The 20,956-nt window shown below is 48.0% G+C and overlaps 1 protein-coding gene across 1 annotated transcript; it reads left to right on the plus strand.

Moving 5' to 3' along the window:
- Positions 1-8,167: 8,167 nt before the first annotated feature.
- Positions 8,168-10,117, plus strand: PRLHR (prolactin releasing hormone receptor). Its single transcript, XM_008579641.1, has one exon. It carries the CDS (start codon positions 8,300-8,302, stop codon positions 9,410-9,412), a length of 1,113 nt encoding a protein of 370 aa, XP_008577863.1. The 5' UTR covers positions 8,168-8,299; the 3' UTR covers positions 9,413-10,117.
- Positions 10,118-20,956: the final 10,839 nt, after the last annotated feature.

A 20,956-nucleotide genomic window follows, 5' to 3' on the forward strand; every position in this document is an offset into this window, starting at 1 on the left:
AGAAGGTTGAAATGAAAATGGGTAAACAAATTGCTTTGTTCCTGCCTTGGGGAAATAATGTAATGGAAATGGGTTTCAAGTGTTTTGTTTTAGTCTCTGTACTTATTTATTTAATTATATATTTGTGTAAATTTTCTACTTCTAATAGAGTAAGCTGAGATACACCATCCACACTGCTATTGTCTGAGTATTGATTAGAGACCAATAAAAAGTTAACAAATGAAGACATACTGAGATCCTGAATTGGGCAGGCTGGCCAAGCCTTGTGTCTTGTAGGGGAGTGTTTGCACAGAGTGTCACCAGAGAAGCTCCCTGGCTGGGACCTGGATTTCGAGGGGTACAGTGAGGTCCAGAGACAGTCACAGAGGGCTGACTGTGACCAGAGATCCCAGATAAGCTGAGGGAGGGACTTGACCTGTGGTTAAATCCTTTAGGGGACCCCAGCAACTCAGCCTGCCTGAGCCTCTCCTTCTACCTGGATAATTGCATCAAAAATAGGCCCCATTGTCAGCATCATCTGTAGGCTGTTGGGGATATTATTAAAGACATAAATTTCAAAGTTAAATGAGACAATCAGAAGAGAGGAGGAAGGGGTAGTGCTATGCAGTAATTGTACCCTGTTGCTCTACCCCAGGGCCTTACAGGGATGCAGGAGATTGCTGAGAGCCCCTCCCCCAGGAAGAAATGATGCTGAGCAGGTGGCTGGGGAAAGCAGGAGGACACAAAGCATCAGCCTGCAGAACATTCTGGTGATTCAGAAGACGTAAGGAACACCTCTTGTCATTCATTTCATGCCATCTGAACACTTAACGCATGGAAATTCATAATGGGACCAAATTGTTTTGTATGTTGTACACAAACACAGAAAGGGAGACACATTTAAGCAACATGCACAATGTTGATATGGTTGAATATAAAATGTTATGAACACTTTAAAGGCTATTGTGCATTTAAATAAACAGGATCTATAAGAGTGAACACAATTCTCATTTACCAAAGCAATTAGTTAATTCCCCAGAGATCATTAATGTCTCCCTTTCATAGCATGTGGTGGTAGCATTTATCATGGTTCATACGCCTTAGTGATTTTTGTGGACTTCTTTCTCACTAGACTATTATTTCTAGACAATAATGTCCTTTTTTTTTTTATCTTTGATTTTTCCTACAATATCTGGCTCTGGACTTTGTATGCCTGGTAAACAATGATTACATGACTCAGACTGAAAAACAGCACATTCTTTTCACTGCAAAGGCTGTCTTGTGGATTAACGTTCAAGTGGAAGAGTTAGGAACCTCCTTGACAAGAGGAGGACAAAAGGGTTACCCAAGAGGACAAAAAGGGTTACACAGGAAGGACAAAAGGGTTACCCAAGAGGACAAAAAGGGTTACACAGGAAGGACAAAAGGGTTTCCCAAGAGGAGCCGCCCTTTCTATGCAGGAGCTGTGTTCCGTCACTGGGTCTTCTCAACATCCCCCAGAGGTAGGCATTTCATATAACTTTTAATTTTTATTATTTTTATTTCATTACATACAATTTTATATTTTCCAAAACTGAGATTCTTCCAGGATAAGGCATTTGCCCAACGACTTGCATTTAATAGTGGCAGAGTTGTCGCTCAAGCCCAAGAGCTGCGTTTATGCCTTTGTGACAAGTTCTCTCCTCCATTTGGTAATTGACTTTGGCTTATCTAAGGGTTTTCTTCTTTTTAAAAACATCATCTTTCTCTATTTGCCCTGCTGCTGTTTTAGGAAGGAGTGGGAGGACTGCATGGGAAATGAAATGTTTTCGAAAAACAGTTCTGGGGTCAAGGTGTCTGAAGAGAGCTGACTACGAAGGCTGGAAGAATCTTCATATTAGGGGCTGGCCGGTTAGCTCGGTTGGTTAGAGCGCAGCCTTCTAATGCCAAGGTCAAGGGTTTGGTTCCCTGTACTGGCCAGCTGCAAAACAAACAAACAAAACCACAGAAGTAATCTTCAATAGGCATGTACAACAGAGAAAAAAATTGAAAAAAGAAAAAAAAAATGAATTATTTCCAAGAAGAGTACTTTGTGAATGTCAGAAGTTCTGTATTAGTGTAAGGCAGTGGTTCTCAACCAGGGTGGTGTTGCCTCCTACCCTCTTGGGTTAGTTGGCAATGTCTGGGGACATTTTTGGTTGTCACACTGGATGTGTGTGCTACTGGCACTTAGAGGATAGAAGTCAGGGGTGCTGCTAAACATCCTACAATGCCCACGATAACTCCCCACAACACAGAATTTTCTGGCTCCAAATGTCAACAGTGCCTACAGAAAAAAAACCCTCGTATAAGGTGTGGCTGTATTTCTTTCTTTCTTTCTTTTTTCTTTTTTTTGTGTTGCTTTGTTTCTTATATCTTTGGAAGGTAGTTTTATTTTTGATAACTCCCCACAACACAGAATTTTCTGGCTCCAAATGTCAACAGTGCCTACAGAAAAAAACCCTCGTATAAGGTGTGGCTGTATTTCTTTCTTTCTTTTTTCTTTTTTTTGTGTTGCTTTGTTTCTTATATCTTTGGAAGGTAGTTTTATTTTGGGGCATTATTTCTCATAAAGTAGAACACATGTAGTTACATATATAAGGATACTTCAAGAAGTTCATGGAAAAATAGAATTAAAAGATAATACAAATCTTTCCATGAACTTTTTGAAGTACCGTTGTATTAGGGAAGACTAAATTAATGCAATATAAAATATACATAACGCCTTTTATAGTTCTTTCAGTTTTCTACACTTTCATTCAAAATGATGGAGAAGCAGATAGAAAATTAAGAGAGCATGTGGGTCTCTTAATAGCTTTTGGTATTTAAAATTGGCATCATTTCTATTAAAATTGGATAATGGGATATAGTGGACATTTGTCATAACTCATGGATACAAATCTGCTTATATGCAGGAGAAATTCCTCATTATCTTCCCAAAGTGAAAGTCAGAGCCCGATTCTCAGCATACTTTGCAGTTAGAACTCAGGTGTGGGATCCAGGCTCTGCCACTTGAGTGAGAAATCAGGGACCTGATGCAATAGGGACTCCATTTTGCTGGAGAGGGTGACAGTGGAGATGTTTGGCTTTTGGGAACAGTCATGGCTACAAGATTGAGTTGCTACTGCAGAAGTGGCATTGGAGGTGACAGTGGCAGTGGCAGCACAATCACAGGTGTAGTGTGGGGGTGAAGGTTTCTGCAGTAGGGCATGTGTTTGGAAGGTTGGCCTTGGTGTTCATCCTCCCCCGCCCCTGATCTCCCAACAATTACATGGGCACCTTCCCTCCCCCAGCCCATAGCAAGAAGGTTAACTCTTTGTCTGCCACGGCACACACTTTTCTTAGAGAAGCTTTTATATTTCATTTAAATTTTACATATTGATCACATTTTCAGTGTGTGCTGGGAGGGGGGACTTTGTGTTTGCATGAAAGCATCTTTTAATTTCCTTAAGTGTTTGGACAATAAGACGTGTCCAGAGATGGGCACAGGGGTGGTCACCTCAGGTTGATGTGAATGTGCTGATTAGTAAGGCGTGCTTGTGTGTCTCTCTATTCTTAATACCGATGATTATTTTAGTTGAGTGGGTAATTCATGTACAAACCATGATCCTAAAAAAAATAGAAGTTATTGAAAGAAACAGCTATAATGAGATATGTAAGTCTGAGAAAAATTGGAAATCAAGAGTCTCAGAAATTGTTAATTTACTAAAGCCACGGGGCTTCTCGGTTTTAAGATTGGGTTTCCTAGAGTGGTGGCACCCTGGGATTGTCTCCACAGTCCCCTCAGCCAGCTGTCTCTTTCTGCTTCTGCCCTTGACAGTGAACTCTTTGGTTTTAAGATTGGGTTTCCTAGAGTGGTGGCACCCTGGGATTGTCTCCACAGTCCCCTCAGTCAGCTGTCTCTTTCTGCTTCTGCCCTTGACAGTGAACTCTTTGAGAGCAGGGAGTGTCTTACTCACCTTTCTCTCATTCAAGCAAGGCACCTTGTCCAGGGCTTGTCAAATAATAAATATTTAACAAATAGTGGTTGAACTGGCATGTTCATTATTCCCTTTTCTCATGTGGCAGGAAGGGGTTTTCTATCCCACCCCAACTCCTCTGTTCCCCTGGGGGGCTTACCTTTCCTCCTCCCCCTTCTGGGGAGGTAGCCTTTAGTCAGGGTGGCTGAAGGAGAAAAGAGACAAGACTTTGCTAGTTTAGGACAAAATCATGCTATTAGAAGGAGTCTATGCTATAAAAGAAAGGTGCATTTGTCTTGTACATTTTCTACTATGAGATTGTGCCAGGAATAGTTATCTCTGCTCCCCTGGAGTCCATTAAAAGTCTGCCTGGTAGGTAACTAGTGAAAAAAGAATGGGCTGCTTTATTCCATCCTCTAAACTCCATATGTGAGCAAGACTATCTAAGAAAAATTCTGCACGTCCTCAGCCTTCCAGAGTTAAGGGCATAGTCAAGAGCTTTCCCACAAGCTTGGTTAGAGAAAGCACAAAGGCTGCCTAGACATCCATTACAAAAGGCTGGGGCCCAGCATGGACCCCAGATTAAAACAAGGCAGAAGCAAGATGCATTGCCCCATGCCACTTCAGTGATGCTTCAGGTGAGAGGACACAAGGCCATCCAGGACTGGACTCATGTTTGATTTTTGACAGGATAAGAAGAAGAGTCCAGCCAAAGAAAGACCATTTCTGTTCAGAAGAATAGCTTCAAAATCTTCACTCTGTGTTTGGGCAAAGCTGAGCTGGAAAGTTAAAACATGAGTCGTGAGAGAATGGCAGAGCTTGGAGCAATGATTAATGTGTCTGGAGTCTGATGAAAATCACTTGCTCAAAGTCACCTAATGGAAACACATGGGGTTTTCTTCACTTTTACATGAGATGTCATGTCGATTCTTACACTGCCCCCAATAGGGTGTTCTCTGCTCGAGGTAGCCAGCCCTGCCATGCTGCCTGCCATGGCCAGGCAGTGAGTTGCAGAGGCTTCTAGAGCTGGTGCATGGCTCAGTCTGAGGAGCCAAGGAGGCATCTGGATCTTGGAACACACACCAGATGGGCTTTGAAGACAAAACTTACTTCTGAGGGAGCTCCTGCCCTGCTATCTCCTGAACTTAGACAAGTTTCAAACAATTGCTCTCTTTCTACTTATAATTAAAACCAATCTCTAGTGATTTTCCATGAGTTTGGGCTAATTACAGTATATCAGCATGAACTTAGCTGGCATCAAATCTTCAAATCCCTTTAGTCAAGCTTCCATGACCCCTAACTGCTGTCCTTACTTCTGTCATCTCTGTCTTCTATTTACACATCATGTCACCTGTTGTCATCATTAGCAAGACCATCCCCTGAAATTCACATGGCCCAAAGTTTTATCTCCTACACGGGATAAAAGCAGGGTACATTTTGGGTGAAGCATAACCATCTGTTTAACTTAAACATGATAAGGTTAGAGTTGTAACTGAATTTTTATAGAGCTTCCTTTAATAATCTAAGAGGGTGAGGAGTGTTTTTATATTTATTCAATCCCATTTGAACCTGCTTGTGTAATTTCAGTCTATGCAGGTGCATCTGTCATTCATTCATAGGCAGTAAGTTATAGCAGTTGAGTGGTTTGGCTCCAGAATTAGGCAGATCTAAGTTGAAATTCTAGTCTCACTGCTTATTAGCTGTGCCATTATGGTTAGTTACTTAGCCTTGATGAGCCAGTTTCCTCATCTGTAAAATGGGCATAATAATAGTTTTGAGGCCTTTAGGGGTTGACAAGATTGTCTTATTACTTTTACTATTATTTATTAATGATATTGACCAGAGTGATGGTTCTATTTATAAGGCCCAACTACATCCCAAATCCTTTTTCATCTACTTTACCACAATTTCTTCTGCTTAAGATATTTTGAAGAAAAAGAGTGCTCTGCTCTTGGGTAAATACAACTGTATTAGTCTGTTCTGTGTTGCTATAACAGAATACCTGAGACTGGGTAATTTATAAAGAACAGAGGTTTATTTGACTTACGATTCTGGGACAGCTGCATCTGGCACGGGCCTCAGGCTGCTTCTACTCATGGTGGAAAGTGGCAGCAGCTGGCGGGTACAAGCAGATCACATGGCGAGAGGAGGCAAGAGAGAGAGGGGGGTGGTGCCAGGGTCTTTTAAATAGCCAGCTCTTGCAGGAACTAATAGAGTGAGAAGTCACTCAGGCCCCTCTCCCCCAGGGAGAGCATTAATCCATTCATGAGGGATTTGCCCCCATGACTCAAACTGTCACACTGGGGATCAGATTTCCATGAGTTCTGGGAGAATAATACATCCAAACTCCATCAACTACCCTGCTGGTGAACATGATGAGAAAAATTAATGGGCAAGGGATTAGGCAGGCACAGATTGTATCTTATTTGGAGCCTTTTAGTTTTTTTTGTATATCATACTGGTTTTAGCTAAATTGAGTCTAACTCAGGGAGTGTGGGTTTAGGATGAATACAGGTGCATAAAATTGATTGCTTTTGTTCCAGTGTTGACTTTTTCTACTGTATGACTGACTCACTTGAATTTGGAGGGTGGAATAATTGCTACTTTTTTTTTTTTTTGCCAGTTTGAAATATCTGCAGCCACAGAGGGCAAAGTACAAGGACTTACCAGAGAGGGGACGATGAAGCTCCATCCTCTGGAAAGAGGCTGAGGGGATGGGATAGCTTCTAAGGAGGAAGGTTACAAAGCCTTCTCTCTGGCTCCCATGGTTCAGGTTAGTTTGCATTTCAGTGAAGTGTTACTGCTAAAGATTTTACAAAACTTTAAAGCTTCTCAAATCTTTGTTACTTTTGTTATCCTAGTGGAAATTCTGTAATTATTAGTATATATATATATAATTCTGTAATTATTAGTATATATATATACTACAATGAGGTGAGGAGGCCTGTGCGTGTTTATTTTAGGCGGGAGAGGGTCGAGGCCCAGTCTAGGAACGCATTTACATTCTGTTCTGGGAGAGTCAAGCAGAAACAGCAAAGGCCACGGCTGCTGAGAAAGCTGGCAAGAAAAGGTGGGGAGGGGAGTCGTGGGAACCAGGTGCTGAAGGGTCTGTGCCGGGTAGCTGGCAGGAGGGCCGCGTCCTCTGACCCAGGGAGGTAAAAGACGGCCTGTCCTTGGCACTACACGAGGTGACCCGCAACAGGAGCACACGTCACCAGCCGACTCCCGGAGACCCCGGCTCATCTGCCCTCACTCTACCCTCCTTTTCTTGGAGTCGGCAGCCTGAGTCCAGGAAGCAGACGGCGAGGCAGCTCTCTGAACCAGGCAGGGCCCCTTCCCCGCTGCCTCGGAATACCCTGATGGTTGTCCCCCACCCCGCGCTGAGCAGCCGGTCCGGCGGGAGCTGTCCGCGGTGCTGAAGCATCTGTCTGGCTTGACCGCGAAGCCGTGGGAGGGCGAGGGCCGGACTGGTCGCGACGAGCTCCGGGCTCTACGTTTTAAATCCCTGCCTGAACCCCCTAGCGACTCTGTCACCCGCAGCCGGGACCCTAAGCCAGATCAAGCGTGTAGAAACGGGCCTGTCGTGGCTCCCCCAGCCCCCTGGAGCATCTCGCCCCCCGCCCCCACTTTCTCCCCTGCTCCTTCCCTCTTGAGGCTGCACCAGGGGTCCCGACAGCCTGGCGCTGCCCGCGCCCCGGTCCGCCGCACGCCCCGCCGGAGCGGGACTCTCCAGGGGCGCCGCAAGCTCCCGCCGTCGCGCTTCCCCCTCGCTGCTCTGGCCTGGGTGTGCCGAGCCTTCCTCCCTTCTGCGGGCGCGTCCTGCCCGCTCCCTGCTCCTCTCTAGTTCTCTGAGCACCTAGTCGGGCAGCGCGCGCCCCGCCCCCGTTGTCCATACAAGGCAGCGCTGGGGCGGGGACGGGGCGGAAGGCAGGGCTCGCGGTCCCTCTGAGAAGCAGCCGCCCCCCTGCAACCGTGGCGGAGGACCGCTCCAGGACAGCAGGACTCCTGCCGCTGCCTCCCCGCAGCGCGCTCCCGCCTGTCCAGCCCCACGCACAGGTAGGACTGCGCTCCTGGGTCTGGCCTGCGGGGACCGAGAGGGCTGTCCAAGGAGCAGGGGCCGTTCAAATAAGCTGTGCATGTCCAACCACGCTTCGGCTGATTTGACAGAGGTGAGAGGACGACCCTCTCTTGCTGCTTTTGTTGTCGTTCTGTGGCCAGTGAGTTATTCCGAGGGAGGACTTGGGTGAGGGGTGATGGCGGGGTGGGGGAGGGCGCGGTTGGTGTGGGAGGGGTAGATGGAACACGGGAAGTGACGGACTGGGATTGTCTTTGGACAGGTGGTCATGGCCTCCCTGCCCACTTGGGGCCCCGGGGTTTCGGACTTACTTTCTGGGCTGCTGCCGACGGCCGCGTCTCCAGCCAGCCAGAGCGCAGAGGCCTTGATGGATAACGGGTCGGCGGCCGGCCCGGGCGCCCCGGCCCTCACGCCCTTCCAGAGCCTGCAGCTGGTGCATCAGCTGAAGGGGCTGATCGTGCTGCTCTACAGCGTCGTGGTGGTCGTGGGGCTGGTGGGCAACTGCCTGCTGGTGCTGGTGATCGCGCGGGAGCGCCGGCTGCACAACGTGACCAACTTCCTCATCGGCAACCTGGCCTTGTCCGACGTGCTCATGTGCACCGCCTGCGTGCCGCTCACGCTGGCCTACGCCTTCGAGCCCCGCGGCTGGGTGTTCGGCGGCGGCCTGTGCCACCTGGTCTTCTTCCTGCAGCCCGTCACCGTCTACGTGTCAGTGTTCACGCTCGCCACCATCGCCGTGGACCGCTACGTCGTGCTGGTGCACCCGCTGCGCCGGCGCGTCTCGCTGCGCCTCAGCGCCTACGCGGTGCTGGCCATCTGGGCGCTGTCCGCGGTGCTGGCGCTGCCCGCCGCCCTGCACACCTACCACGTCCGGCTCGAGCCGCACGACGTGCGCCTCTGCGAGGAGTTCTGGGGCTCCCAAGAGCGCCAGCGCCAGCTCTACGCCTGGGGGCTGCTGCTCGTCACCTACCTGCTCCCTCTGCTGGTCATCCTCCTGTCTTACGTCCGGGTGTCCGTGAAGCTCCGGAACCGCGTGGTGCCCGGCTGCGTGACCCGGAGCCAGGCCGACTGGGACCGCGCGCGCCGCCGCCGGACCTTCTGCTTGCTGGTGGTGGTCGTGGTGGTGTTCGCCATCTGCTGGCTGCCGCTGCACGTCTTCAACCTGCTGCGGGACCTCGACCCACAAGCCATCGACCCCGACGCCTTCGGGCTGGTGCAGCTGCTCTGCCACTGGCTCGCCATGAGCTCGGCCTGCTACAACCCCTTCATCTACGCCTGGCTGCACGACAGCTTCCGCGAGGAGCTGCGCAAGCTGTTGCTCGCCTGGCCGCGCAAGATCGTGCCGCACGGCCAGAGCATGATGGTCAGCGTGGTCATCTGATGCCACTGTGCCAGGCCTTGGCTGGGGAGCCCTATGTCCACTGGCCTCCAAGGGTGCCACCCGAGTTTGGACCGGAGGGCTCATTTCCAGCTCCAGAGCTAAGCCAGCAAGGGGCAAAATTCCAGCCCAGCCCTCTTGTCCAGCTGCCTGTTTTGTCCCGTGTTTCTGTAAAATGTCAAGTGGGCTTTGGTGAGAGCCTTGTGCGTTGCTTGGAGGCCAGGGAGAGGGAAGAGGACTTATTATTTCTCTCTCGTGCCCTTGAAGACCAAACAAAGCTTTCTTCAGGTTCAGAAAAGTATTTCAGGACCGCGGTTGTCTTCCCTGCTTTCTCTTAACGCTTGCTCTTACTTTAAATGACTGCGTTGGGATTGATAAAGCTTTTCAGTTTGCCTTTTTAAAAGGACCGAGCTGAGATATATAATACCTGATATTGCTTAGTCCATTTGAACCCTTGAATTTGTAGGCTTTTTGGTAAATGTTTATTCCAAACCTACACCTAGGATTTCAGCATTTCCTGAAAAAGACCTTTACACGCCAAAGGGTTTTAGTTTGAAAATCACTTGAATTTATAGTATAAAAAAACCCCACTTAGGAACCACCTTTCAAAACGTCTTATGTTTGTTTTCTCTTCTCCTTACTCCCCAACTACTATTTTAAAATGAGATGAATTAGTCAATGAAGATACAGATGAATAGAGATAAAGAGGAAAAGATTCAATTCACTTAAGGGGACATATAACTGTACATTAAGAAATAATGTGTGTGTGTGTGTGTGTGTGTGTGTACACCCAGTATTTGCCACAAGGCAGTCACTCAAACATTTGATTTTCTAAATACTCAATGTCAACTGTGTGCCATTCGCTTGCATCCTCTAATTGCTCAATTGCAACAGATCAACAGCTGTCATCTGACTGCTCAGCACCTGCTCTGTGGTGATGCTTGGAACATGATCAACCCAGAATACAAGGCTTGGGAGAAGTTTACTTAAAGACAGAACAGAAAAACTGCCACTCACGAGATGCGTAGATCAACACTAATTACTTCCAGGGTTTAGGGAACAGGTGAAGAGTGTTGGGCATAATACCAGGCTGATAATCATCACTTTAACCTCCTGAGAGTTCTGTATATGAGGACAAGTGCCCTAGGACAAGGGTCTCCACACTGAATCTTGAAACAGCAACCAGGGCAGTAAGGGCAGGAGTCTTGGGAAATGATACACAATAACCAGCTGTCAGATCAGCCCCTGTCTCTGCAGCAACTCATTCACCATCTGGAAGGTTCCAGTACTTCCACAGCTCACTAAACGGAAGAATCACTGTTTCCCATCCTCATGCTTCTCTTACAGAAATGAGCTCATTCACTCATTAAAGTGTGCCCTAAAGGGAAAGGAAAAAGGGGATGATACTGGGATGGCAAGGATTAAATTCCATTACACCAGTGTCAACAACCATGACAGGGGTGTGGGTATTCATGGTTGGGATGGTTAGCAAGAGGAATCTTTAGTAGTTACAGGGCTAGACTTTCCGCAGCATGGGGAAGGGCAGAAAAAGCCTGGTCTGGGAGAAAGGAAAAGGCAGGTTAAGATGAGAGATGCAAGTTAGCTCTGGCAATGGTGCTAAACTGACTTTGAGCTTCATCCATGGATGGAAGGACAAAGAACCTGTGCTCTAATAATGCAGCCCACCCCCACAACATTATGTCCCCTGCCCCAAATGAGCTCATCTCCCAGGCATCCTAGGGGCTGGCTCCTGTGCTTTCAGCAGCTCTACCACTTGGGAGGCTCAAAGCCAGATGTTTCACTTTTCCTCAGAGCATTCTTTTGATAGGTATGTGTGGAGAGTGTAGGGAATGTGGGAAGGAGTGGGTGGGATTAGTTGGGGAGGAATCTGGTTAATTGTGGTCTCTTTGTTAGAAGGCTTAAATCACTGGGTTTCAGCCCTAGCTGCTCCTAGAGTCACCTGGGGCACTTGCAAAAAAAGTCGGTGACTTGACCCTACCCCCAGAGAGTTAATTGATTTGAGTTGGAGCTTGGGCATCAGCACTTTTCAAAGCACTTCAGGTGATTTTAATGCACATGCATGGTTACACCCCTTAAGAATTATTCTCTTTCTAATGAATGTCAGAAACATCTGAATGAAGTTTTAATTGTACCTGCCAAAGGTGTTAAGAATTTGGAGTTGAATTTGACAGTGAGTTATATGCCATACTTGGAGAATACTCTTTTAGTTTTCAGACAATACCTGATCAATCACATAGAAGCCAATCTTTGTAATCAGAATATACAGTTATTCATTCAATAATTTTCTTACACATTTCCTATGTGTGAGGCACTGTAGGGGTCCAATCAGTTCAGAATAAACATTATTCAACTTTAGGTCCATTGCGTTATAAAGTCATACACCATGAGTTATTTCAAATCCTGGTTTTCAGGGTGTTAAAAAACTTAAGTGTTTCCTGATAAGCTTGTTTTCAGTGTGTATCCACCGTGAGAAGAAAGTGTCCCCATGGATTACTAGAAAAGCTTACATTGGTTTCTGTTATGCCTACAACTTAAAGTTTTAAACATTTACATGAAATTTATGGAGAGAATTATGCTGTGCTTATAAACATCTTTACAAATTATGAAAGTTGGCAACTGAACAGCAACTATTTAACTGTTAGCCCATCTGAAATCTGGACTAGTTTGTAAAACAAATTGACTTTTTCAGAGGGGAGTCCCAGAGAAATCCACAAAAGATTATAGATAGAAAATTTTATTAAATAATACATTTTGGTTAATATCAAGCATCCAACATGTATGCCCAGGCCTCTTCCTGCAAGGAGTCATACAGGCAGTAGAGCTGGGAACTGAGCCAGCCAGTACCTGGCAGCAGCCCTTCCCAAGGCTGATGGGAGGTTCTGTAATCCTCTTTGCAAGCATTGTCATCAGGTCTCACTTTTGGCAGCCAATTAATAGATTTATCTGACTAAATTGGCAGAGGAGTATTTTAATGTGTTGGCAACAGTTACCTGGAAATAGCAACTGTGAGAGATGATGCTAAGAGAACAATGTTGCAATTGCTGTAACCATTCTGACTTTTTGTTCTTGTAGAATTTGTTCTTCATAGAATTTCCATAGGCTCTTCAGTCTGTTCTTTTACCTGGGTGGCTAAATTCCAAGTTTACTTTCTCAAGTAGGCTAGTCAACCACCTCTGTCCTGTGGCTTGCATTCCTGAACATCTAGTAGGCTTGCAAGGCACAGAATTGACCTGAAGAGGACCCAGGCAAGCGTGTGGCTAGATCTGGTAGTGAACACAGGGCCCATCCCTCATAAACAAGAGGTCAGGAGCACCTTTGTTCCCCAAGGCAGGTCCTCAATTGATCTCCCTCCTTGCTGATGTCTTTGCTATGTGTGTAAGATGCATATGTGCTATGTCACCATGTGAAGCTCCTCAGGCTGGGGCTTGTACTGTGTTTGACACATTGTCGGTGCTCAATAAATACTACATCAGTTGCACAGTCTCCTGATGTGGGATTAATGAACCAAGCCAGTTACACATATGGAATAAAAACACAACCTCAGAATGGCCAGGGTCAAAGCAAGAATAAATCATGACAAGGAAAATAAACATGTCATTCAATCTAAACTTGTCAATTCTAACCAGTTCCAGAGATGAACTGTTCATTTTGGGTCTTCTGTGGTCCTCTGTCCCTAACTTCAGTAATGCCAGCATTTTAATACATGGCACCAAGCCCTGTGCTCCCCCAGATTACATGCATCTAAATCCACAGTTCCATCAAAGTGGGAATAAAGAATTCCATGCTTAATTTCTATACCATTATGAATCTGGATAATTATTTAAATGTTAGAATTTTATTACCCATTTCTCACATATGACTTGGGAAATTCTAAAATCATTTCCACATGTGGGTCTATAAACAAAATCTAGAAGATTCCAAAATGTTCATGGCAGAGTCATAAATCCATTCATGGCAGAGTACATAAATCCATTTTTTAAGGGGCATTTTTAAAAAATTTTTATTTTGTCAATATACAATGTATATGATTATTATGGCCCATCACCGACACCTCCCACCCTCCTCCCTCTCTCCCCTCCCCCCCAAGTTTTAAGGGGCATTTTTAAAAAATTTTTATTTTGTCAATATACAATGTATATGATTATTATGGCCCATCACCGACACCTCCCACCCTCCTCCCTCTCTCCCCTCCCCCCCAAGTTTTAAGGGGCATTTTTAAGTACACAGGTGAAATACCACTTAAAAAATGGATTTATGTGCACCTTTTCAGGGATCCATTTATCTTGCACAGTGAGATAAACTAATATGCAGATATTGGAAATGTAAAATATTTATTTGGATCAGATGAGAGCTGCAATCTTGAATTGTTAAGACCGTACATTCCCAATCAGTCTTTGGAAGCAGAAAGTCTTATTTTGAAAACTGAGTACACACTTATAACAGGGTTTTAAATTGTGCTTCTCTGCTTTTCAATTTGATTCCTCTCGTTTCCCAGTCTTTCTCTTTTTCCTGCTACTTTTCCATAGTATCTATAAGATACCTCCTCTCTGAAGCCCCTTCAGCCCCAGTGAAGGGGAAGTGGTGGGATTCAAGCCTCCATCTTCTGGTTGGTCCTTACATGAGCAATGACGGACAGAGAGCTGGGTGACTGCAGTGTGGACAGCGAGCTGCACCCAGCTGGTGAAGGGCTGCAGCTCGTTGTCTTTCTGCCACTGTGGGCTCTTGGAGCTCACACCATCAGTCATTTCACAGACAAGGTCCAGGCCGAGGCGGATAACAGGAATTTGCACAGAATCTCCACAGGGCCCTTAACCTGACAAGTCTTACAGAAAGCTCTCATGAGGGCCTAAGAGTGAAAGATCAAATGTGTTTTATCTTGATGTTTGCTGCTGGAGTAAAGAAAGCCAGAAAAAGCAAAGGACAAACAGGCTTCACTTTTAAGCATTCCCTCCCTCCATCTGCTCTCACGAAGTCCTCTTCTTGACTTCTCGATGACTAAATCCCCTGGTCCCAGAACCCATCCCCTCCTTCTGAAATGACATACAACAATGAATGGAAACTTATCACCCACCTTTGCCTCCAACCCCAGTTATTGCCAAGCAATGAAAAAACTCTTTTGAGCTGGAAAAATTAAAGACTCCAGGTTTGAGCTCTAGGTGAGAAGTCAGGCAGTGGGCTTTTCTCCCTAGCCCAGAACATCACATTCACTCTTGTGTCTTCACTCCGGTTGGCACAGCCATCTGGGTAGAAGGCACCATACTGCAGGATTATATGCCCCAGGGCAGTCAGATATGGTGTCCTGGCCATGGCTGGTGTGCTCACAAGCAGGTCCCTTCTAGGAGACAGTCCTTCTGAGGCCATTGCCTTTCACAGGGCAAATGCTGGGGGCACATTGACCTCACTGTAAGAAAGAAGACCCAAGAGCAATTGCAGGTGGAAGACCAGAGCACTTGCAAGGGCCTTCAACAGCCATAACTGTTTCTTAAGGACAGGTCTCTATTCCTATTTCCTTCCTACCCCAGTCTCCTCCAGCAATCCCTTTCCCTGCTCTCCGTGATACAGTTACAGAGCTTGGGGCATTTACACACCAATATTACTTTCTGGAAGAGGAGGGGATGTCTTCTAAAAGCTTACCGTGAGACTAATAATGATCAGTCTCACAGTGCAGCTGTGCCAAAGCAGACGACTTGGCTGGAGCGCAAACTTAGACCTGATGGAGCCCCAGGAGTTGGGCTCCATGTGGGAGGCCTGGGAGCCTGTCATCTGGCAGCGAGGCGGCGTTCCGATTTCGACGTGAGAAGGATCAAGGGCCTGGAGGGGGGAACCCAGGAGTCTGATGGGACTTGGGCGCAGCACCAGCACACCTAGTGTCACCATAGAGCCTCCCACCCCCGCAAGACTGAGCTGGCTCCTGGGGACCGGCTGCACGTCCTAGGACTCCTGCTGGCGCCCTTCTCCCTGCAAGGGTGCAGACCACCCGCTGGGCCGTAGTCCTGGGTGCTGCAAGTCGCTGCTCATCGTGTACCGCGCTCTTGACATCTCGGAGGGAGTCCTGGGCAACTCCCTTTTCACCCGCCGCTGCTGCACCTGCCTCCTGCACAACCTGACCAACGTGACTTCTGTCCTTTCTGGACATGCTCCTGTGCCCTCGTGCGTGGCCGACGCCGTCGAGGCGCTGGGGGCACGGCACCTTCCTCTGCGACCTCCTTGTCTTCTTGTAGCCCCGCGACAGCGCCGTGTTTGTGTTTGCGCTTACTGTCCTCGCCGTGGGTCGCTTGATGACTTCGTGGCTATGTGACAGCTGAGCTGCGCGCTGGCAGCGCCCGACGGCCCGCACACATCTGTCGCTGACCTCATCGTGGGCGAAAGCCAGACACAGGCCAAGGGCACCCCAAGGTCGACGCCGTGGTTGCCTCTCTGCGGCCCCTGGCGGAGTCCCTCCGTCCTCCCACACCCTCTGAGCGCTGCCGGGCCGCCACCGCGTCACCCCAGGCGGGATGCGACAGCCCTGGTCGCGGCGCCTTCTGCTGCTCGTCAGGGCGACGTGCGACACCTGCTGCCATCAACTCCCACCCCTAGCGCGTCTTTCACCTTCTCCAGGGGCTGGACATTAGCCTCATCCCCAACACCCCTTCAGTGTCCTGCAGCTGCTGTGTCCCTAGCGCCGCGGACACCAGCGCCACCCAGAATGCTCTCATTTTTGCTGAACCCTGGGTCTTGTCTCCGTCTCCATCTCTGCCTCTCGCCTTCACTCTTGTATTCCCCAAACCCAAGGGAGGCCAGGGCCAGGCCGGGGTTCTCGGCCCCCTGCCCCGCTCGCTTGCTCCTTACCCGGTCCCAGCGCCTGGCACCGCGGCTCGCCCCGCGTCCCTGGGGGTGGCTGGGGTGGGAAACAGCAGACGGGGCTGCTGCGGCGCCGGGGGTCTGTGCACCTGCCTCTTCTGCCTTGGGCCGCTGTCGGTCCAGCCCTGGCACGGGGGGCTTCTCCAGGAGCACAGACCGTAGGGACGGCCACTGGGGCTCTTCTGTCGCCTTATGGGAAGTGATGCGCGCTTAGTTCCTTCAGGCGTCCCTTGGTCACCGTGGAAATGCGTCTCGACTTCCAAGGAGGAAACCCGGAGCTCCCAGCGGAGCTCTTGTCTGCACAGCGAGCAGGCAGGGATCCAGCAGCATCCAGGGTGGGTGGGTGAGCACGGGTGGCTGCTTGGCCAGTAGTAGGCACCCTGTGTCTCTTCTGGTATTATTGTGTCACCTCCGTCATTGTCCCTGTCTCCTGCGCATCATTTCTAAGTGGGAAGGAACCTGAAACCACTTTGTGTGGTGGTGACTTCAGGAGTCCGCATCCTTCCAACTCCCTGCTAGTGGAGATGGTCAGGACTAGGGGACAAAGAGGAAAGGGAGCCGATTCGCGAGTCCAGGGGCAGTCGGCACCCGGGGCTCTCCCAGTGGCGCACCTGGAGCGGCGAGCTGGCGTTGCTCTCCCTGGGCGCGCGATGCTCCGGCTCAGCCCGTGCCTGCCAGGACCCAGGTTCCTGTAACCCGGCGAGCACACACTTCGCGTTTTTGTGGAAGAGGTGGGGTCAGCTGGGGCAATAAAGCAGCCCAGAAGAAAAGCAAAATCCGCCTGTTGGTCCATTGCTCCAGGCAATTAATTGATCTAAAGCTAGGCCTCTTGCTGAATAGCAAAGGTGACTATGTAGAGGACCCTCCAGGATTCAGATTTTAAAAGAAATTACAAAATCAGCAAATCTTTTTTTTTTTTTTTAAGTAATAAGTGAAAATTTCCCTCCCATGTGCCCTGGAGATGCTATGTGCTGCTTTCCCCAGACACTACCAGGGGTGTACACAAACATACATGCATGGTTTGTACTTTACCAAAATGTGATTACACTGTACATTACTGTCATGTAACTTACTTCCATCTCCCTCTCTTTAAAATGATGGCAAAGACAATCTTCCATGTTGGGTCATCATCATTCTGGCTGAAGAGCAATCCATGGCCTGGGTGTAGCACTATTTAATCATCTTTCAGCCAGTGAATGGCACTGGTTGGAAGAAACAATCCCAAGGCTTAGAAGTTCTCCCAGAGCCCAGCAGGAGATACAGAGCAGTTTGAAAGCTGTCCGTCTGTCCTAGGAGGGTGAGGTCCTCTTTGGAGCGCTCCGAGGGACCAGTACAGTCTGGGTGGGATGAGACTACCTCTCCTTGGCTGTTCCCGGATCCTGCACAGCGCTTGATTGTGGCTGGTGCAGACACCCCACCTGTTCCCCAGCAAACAGTGGCTGGTATTTATGATGAAACCCTGCCAACACAGGGTAGGATTTTCCCAGGAGTGGGGAGGCGTGGTAGGCAACCCTCTTTGAGACATGAGTCTGCAAGGGCACAGGTCCTTGGAGAGTAGGTACTTCCCCTTATCTGACCACAGCTGAGTGTTTCAGACAGAGTCCTTACACTGTTGAGGAGGTTTTGTTAATGAAGGGACTGATACAAAAGTGAGGCTGAGGTGTAGGAAGTATGAGGGATGGTACAGTAACCTGTAGCCAGTAGAAGTAGAGCAGCTGGTGCCTAAGTCCAGGACAGTAGGGAAGGGGGGTTGCCGAAACTCCAAAGGGCAGAATCGGATAGAGAAGACCACCTCCAGAGGAGCAGTGGCCATAGGTCGGTGTGGGGGGTAGATAGAGCCAACCCAAGGTGTCTCCACAAGAGAGAGCCACTGGAAAAAGTAAGTTCACAAGAAACTAGAGTATACCCAGATGTGCGTAAATGTCAGCAAAGGGAGACATAAGCAAGGGCCTTGTGAATTCAGTGGAGGGGATATTCACATATGGCCTTGGTGATCAAAGAGGCCTTCCTGGATGAGGTGACATTTGAGCCAGACTTTGAAGGATGCCTGGGATTTGACATAATGTAGAAGGTAATGGCAGGAGAGCATGTTATAGGCTGGGGAAGGACGTCGGCAAAGGTGGGAAAGGGTGATGCTCATTGGAAAGAGTGTAGGCTGCGCTTATGAGGGTAGCAAAAGACAGGGTGGCTGAAGCTAGACGGGAAGATTGATAATACCAGTCCGATTGACTGAATTCTTACAGTGTGTTAGGCACAGTGCTAAGTGCCTTTCATTACATCATTTATTTCTCAGTGCATTAGGAAGTAGGCATTCTCATTAATGTTCTCATTTTACAGATAGGAAAACAGACATTTGGGGAAGTCAAGTAATTTGCTAAGGTGTCACAACTGGTGGGTGGGGGAGCTGGGATTTGGACTCCGAAGCCTGCATCCCTAACCACTGTAATATCCTACCTTGAATTTCAACCCAAGGAGTGTGGCCCTTTTTGGGAGGCAGTAGGGAGCCATTGAAGGTTTCAAATGAGTAGGAGACAAAGGAATGACTTGTTCAGGATTGTTCTCTAAGACCTGAGTTTAGCAACAGGGAAAGGACATCCCTAACCACTGTAATATCCTACCTTGAATTTCAACCCAAGGAGTGTGGCCCTTTTTGGAAGGCAGTAGGGAGCCATTGAAGGTTTCAAATGAGTAGGAGACAAAGGAATGACTTGTTCAGGATTGTTCTCTAAGACCTGAGTCTAGCAACAGGGAGAGGGTGGGATGGAGAGATAAGACGCAGGGAGATGAGTTAGAGAATCATTGCCATGACCCAGGAGAGGGAGAATAAAGATCAGAATTATGCAGTTAAAGTGAGAATGGAGAAGACATGGTTGAGAGAGGGTCCTTGAGAGAAATCGGCATCAGATATCTGAATGTCTTATCTGGTTAAAATTTTCCTATGTACATCAGGAAGAAAAGGTAGCATAAGGGATCGATGCCATAGGTGCTAAATGCCTGCATCAATCAGGAATGCTTTCTGTAGGTAGGGACAGAATACCTAACCAACCATAAGGTGTAACTCCAAAGGTGTACATCAGGAAGAAAAGGTAGCATAAGGGATCGATGCCATAGGTGCTAAATGCCTGCATCGATCAGGAATGCTTTCTGTAGGTAGGGACAGAATACCTAACCAACCATAAGGTGTAACTCCTAAGAACCTTTATTATCTGACTTGAAGTCTGGAGGTGGGTGGTTTCCAGGCCAGGCCAGTTGCTCAGTGATGCTACTGAGGATTCAGGGTCTTTCTGTCTTTTGCTTCCATCCATCCTTAACTGGTTCACTTTTATCCCCATGCTTTTACCTCATGTCTTCAAAATGGCTGCTGCAACTCCAGGAACTCATCCACATCCAGGGCAAGGAGGAGGGAAAAAAAGGAGCAGCAGTAGCTCTCCCTTAATGCAGGAAGGAAAGGCCTTCTCAGAAGCCCCTTTTATGTCTCGCTGGGCAAAATTGGGTGACTTTCCTCTAACTGCAGGCTGGGGAAGAAACCCTCTTATGTTTCTAAAATGAGAGGTTCATAATTGCCATTGGATTATCCAGCCCATAGTAACTACCTCAAGTCCAGGGGGCAGCATGTTCTTCAGCTCTTGTTCCAAATTCAAGGAAAAAATGAAATGAAACAAATACTTATACAGGGTTCTGGAAAGTGGCTGATTGCGACTCTGGGAGGTGGGGCTGAGTAACTCCTGCTCACTAATGGCGTCTGCCTGTGCCTGCCAGTGTCCTCATCCATGTCTTACGAGTCATCACTACCATCTCAGCAGAGAGCCACCAGCAGGCTGAAGTTAATTTCTCTTTTAAAAATGTCATAATGTATTTATAAAACATGGAGATTCGAAGGCCATGAATATGGAGGAAAAACAACATAAAGATACTCGATGCTGAAGTTAAACGGTCTTAACCGCTGTAAGTTTTTTTTCCCTTTTATCATGTTAATTCTTTCAGATGAGGACAAGAGAGAGAGTCAAAGTTACCTGCCTTGTTCCGAAATTCCCAAATGCCAAACTTTAAGACAATTTTGCACATGTGGGTTTCCTGCTTTGCCCCATGGTTTGGGTCCCTGCACAGCTGGTGGCATTTGCTACCACTTGTCTGATCAACCTTCCCTGAGGGCCAGGGTTGTGTGTGTGCCTGCTGGATGCTCTTTGCAGCTAAGGGTGTCAGAACTTGGAGTTCTCTGAGCAGAAGTCTGCAAAGTCAATCTCCATCCTTTTGGAGGCACAGTCACGGTAGGCCACTCTTGAATCTCACCAGGCCCAGGATTCTGTGGCTAAGTCCCCAAAGAAGCAAGCCATGGGAAAGCATGGTTGTTCCCTAAAAGGCATCCTTTAGGTGATCCATGGCCCCCCTGCTCTTAGGAACCACAGGTAGCTTGTTCAGTCCTAAATCTGGCCTGGAACTTCTGGAATACCGTTTGTGATACCATCCCATTTCCTCCTCTAGTATCTTCTGCCTGGCTCTTCTCCTGGAGGGAGGGAGCTCTTCCTTCAAGTCTCAGCTTAAATGTCACCTCCCAAGAGAAACGCCCCCTGACTGCCTCACTTAAAGGTCAGGTCTCTTAGTCTTTGGTTTAGCCCTTGTTTGCTCTCTTCATAGGGCTCATCACAGTTTGGCACCACACGTTTGTTTGTCCTTCTCTGCGGG

Source organism: Galeopterus variegatus, unplaced genomic scaffold (assembly GCF_000696425.1).
Source record: "Galeopterus variegatus unplaced genomic scaffold, G_variegatus-3.0.2 Scaffold1934, whole genome shotgun sequence".
NCBI classification, from domain to species: Eukaryota; Metazoa; Chordata; class Mammalia; order Dermoptera; family Cynocephalidae; genus Galeopterus; species Galeopterus variegatus.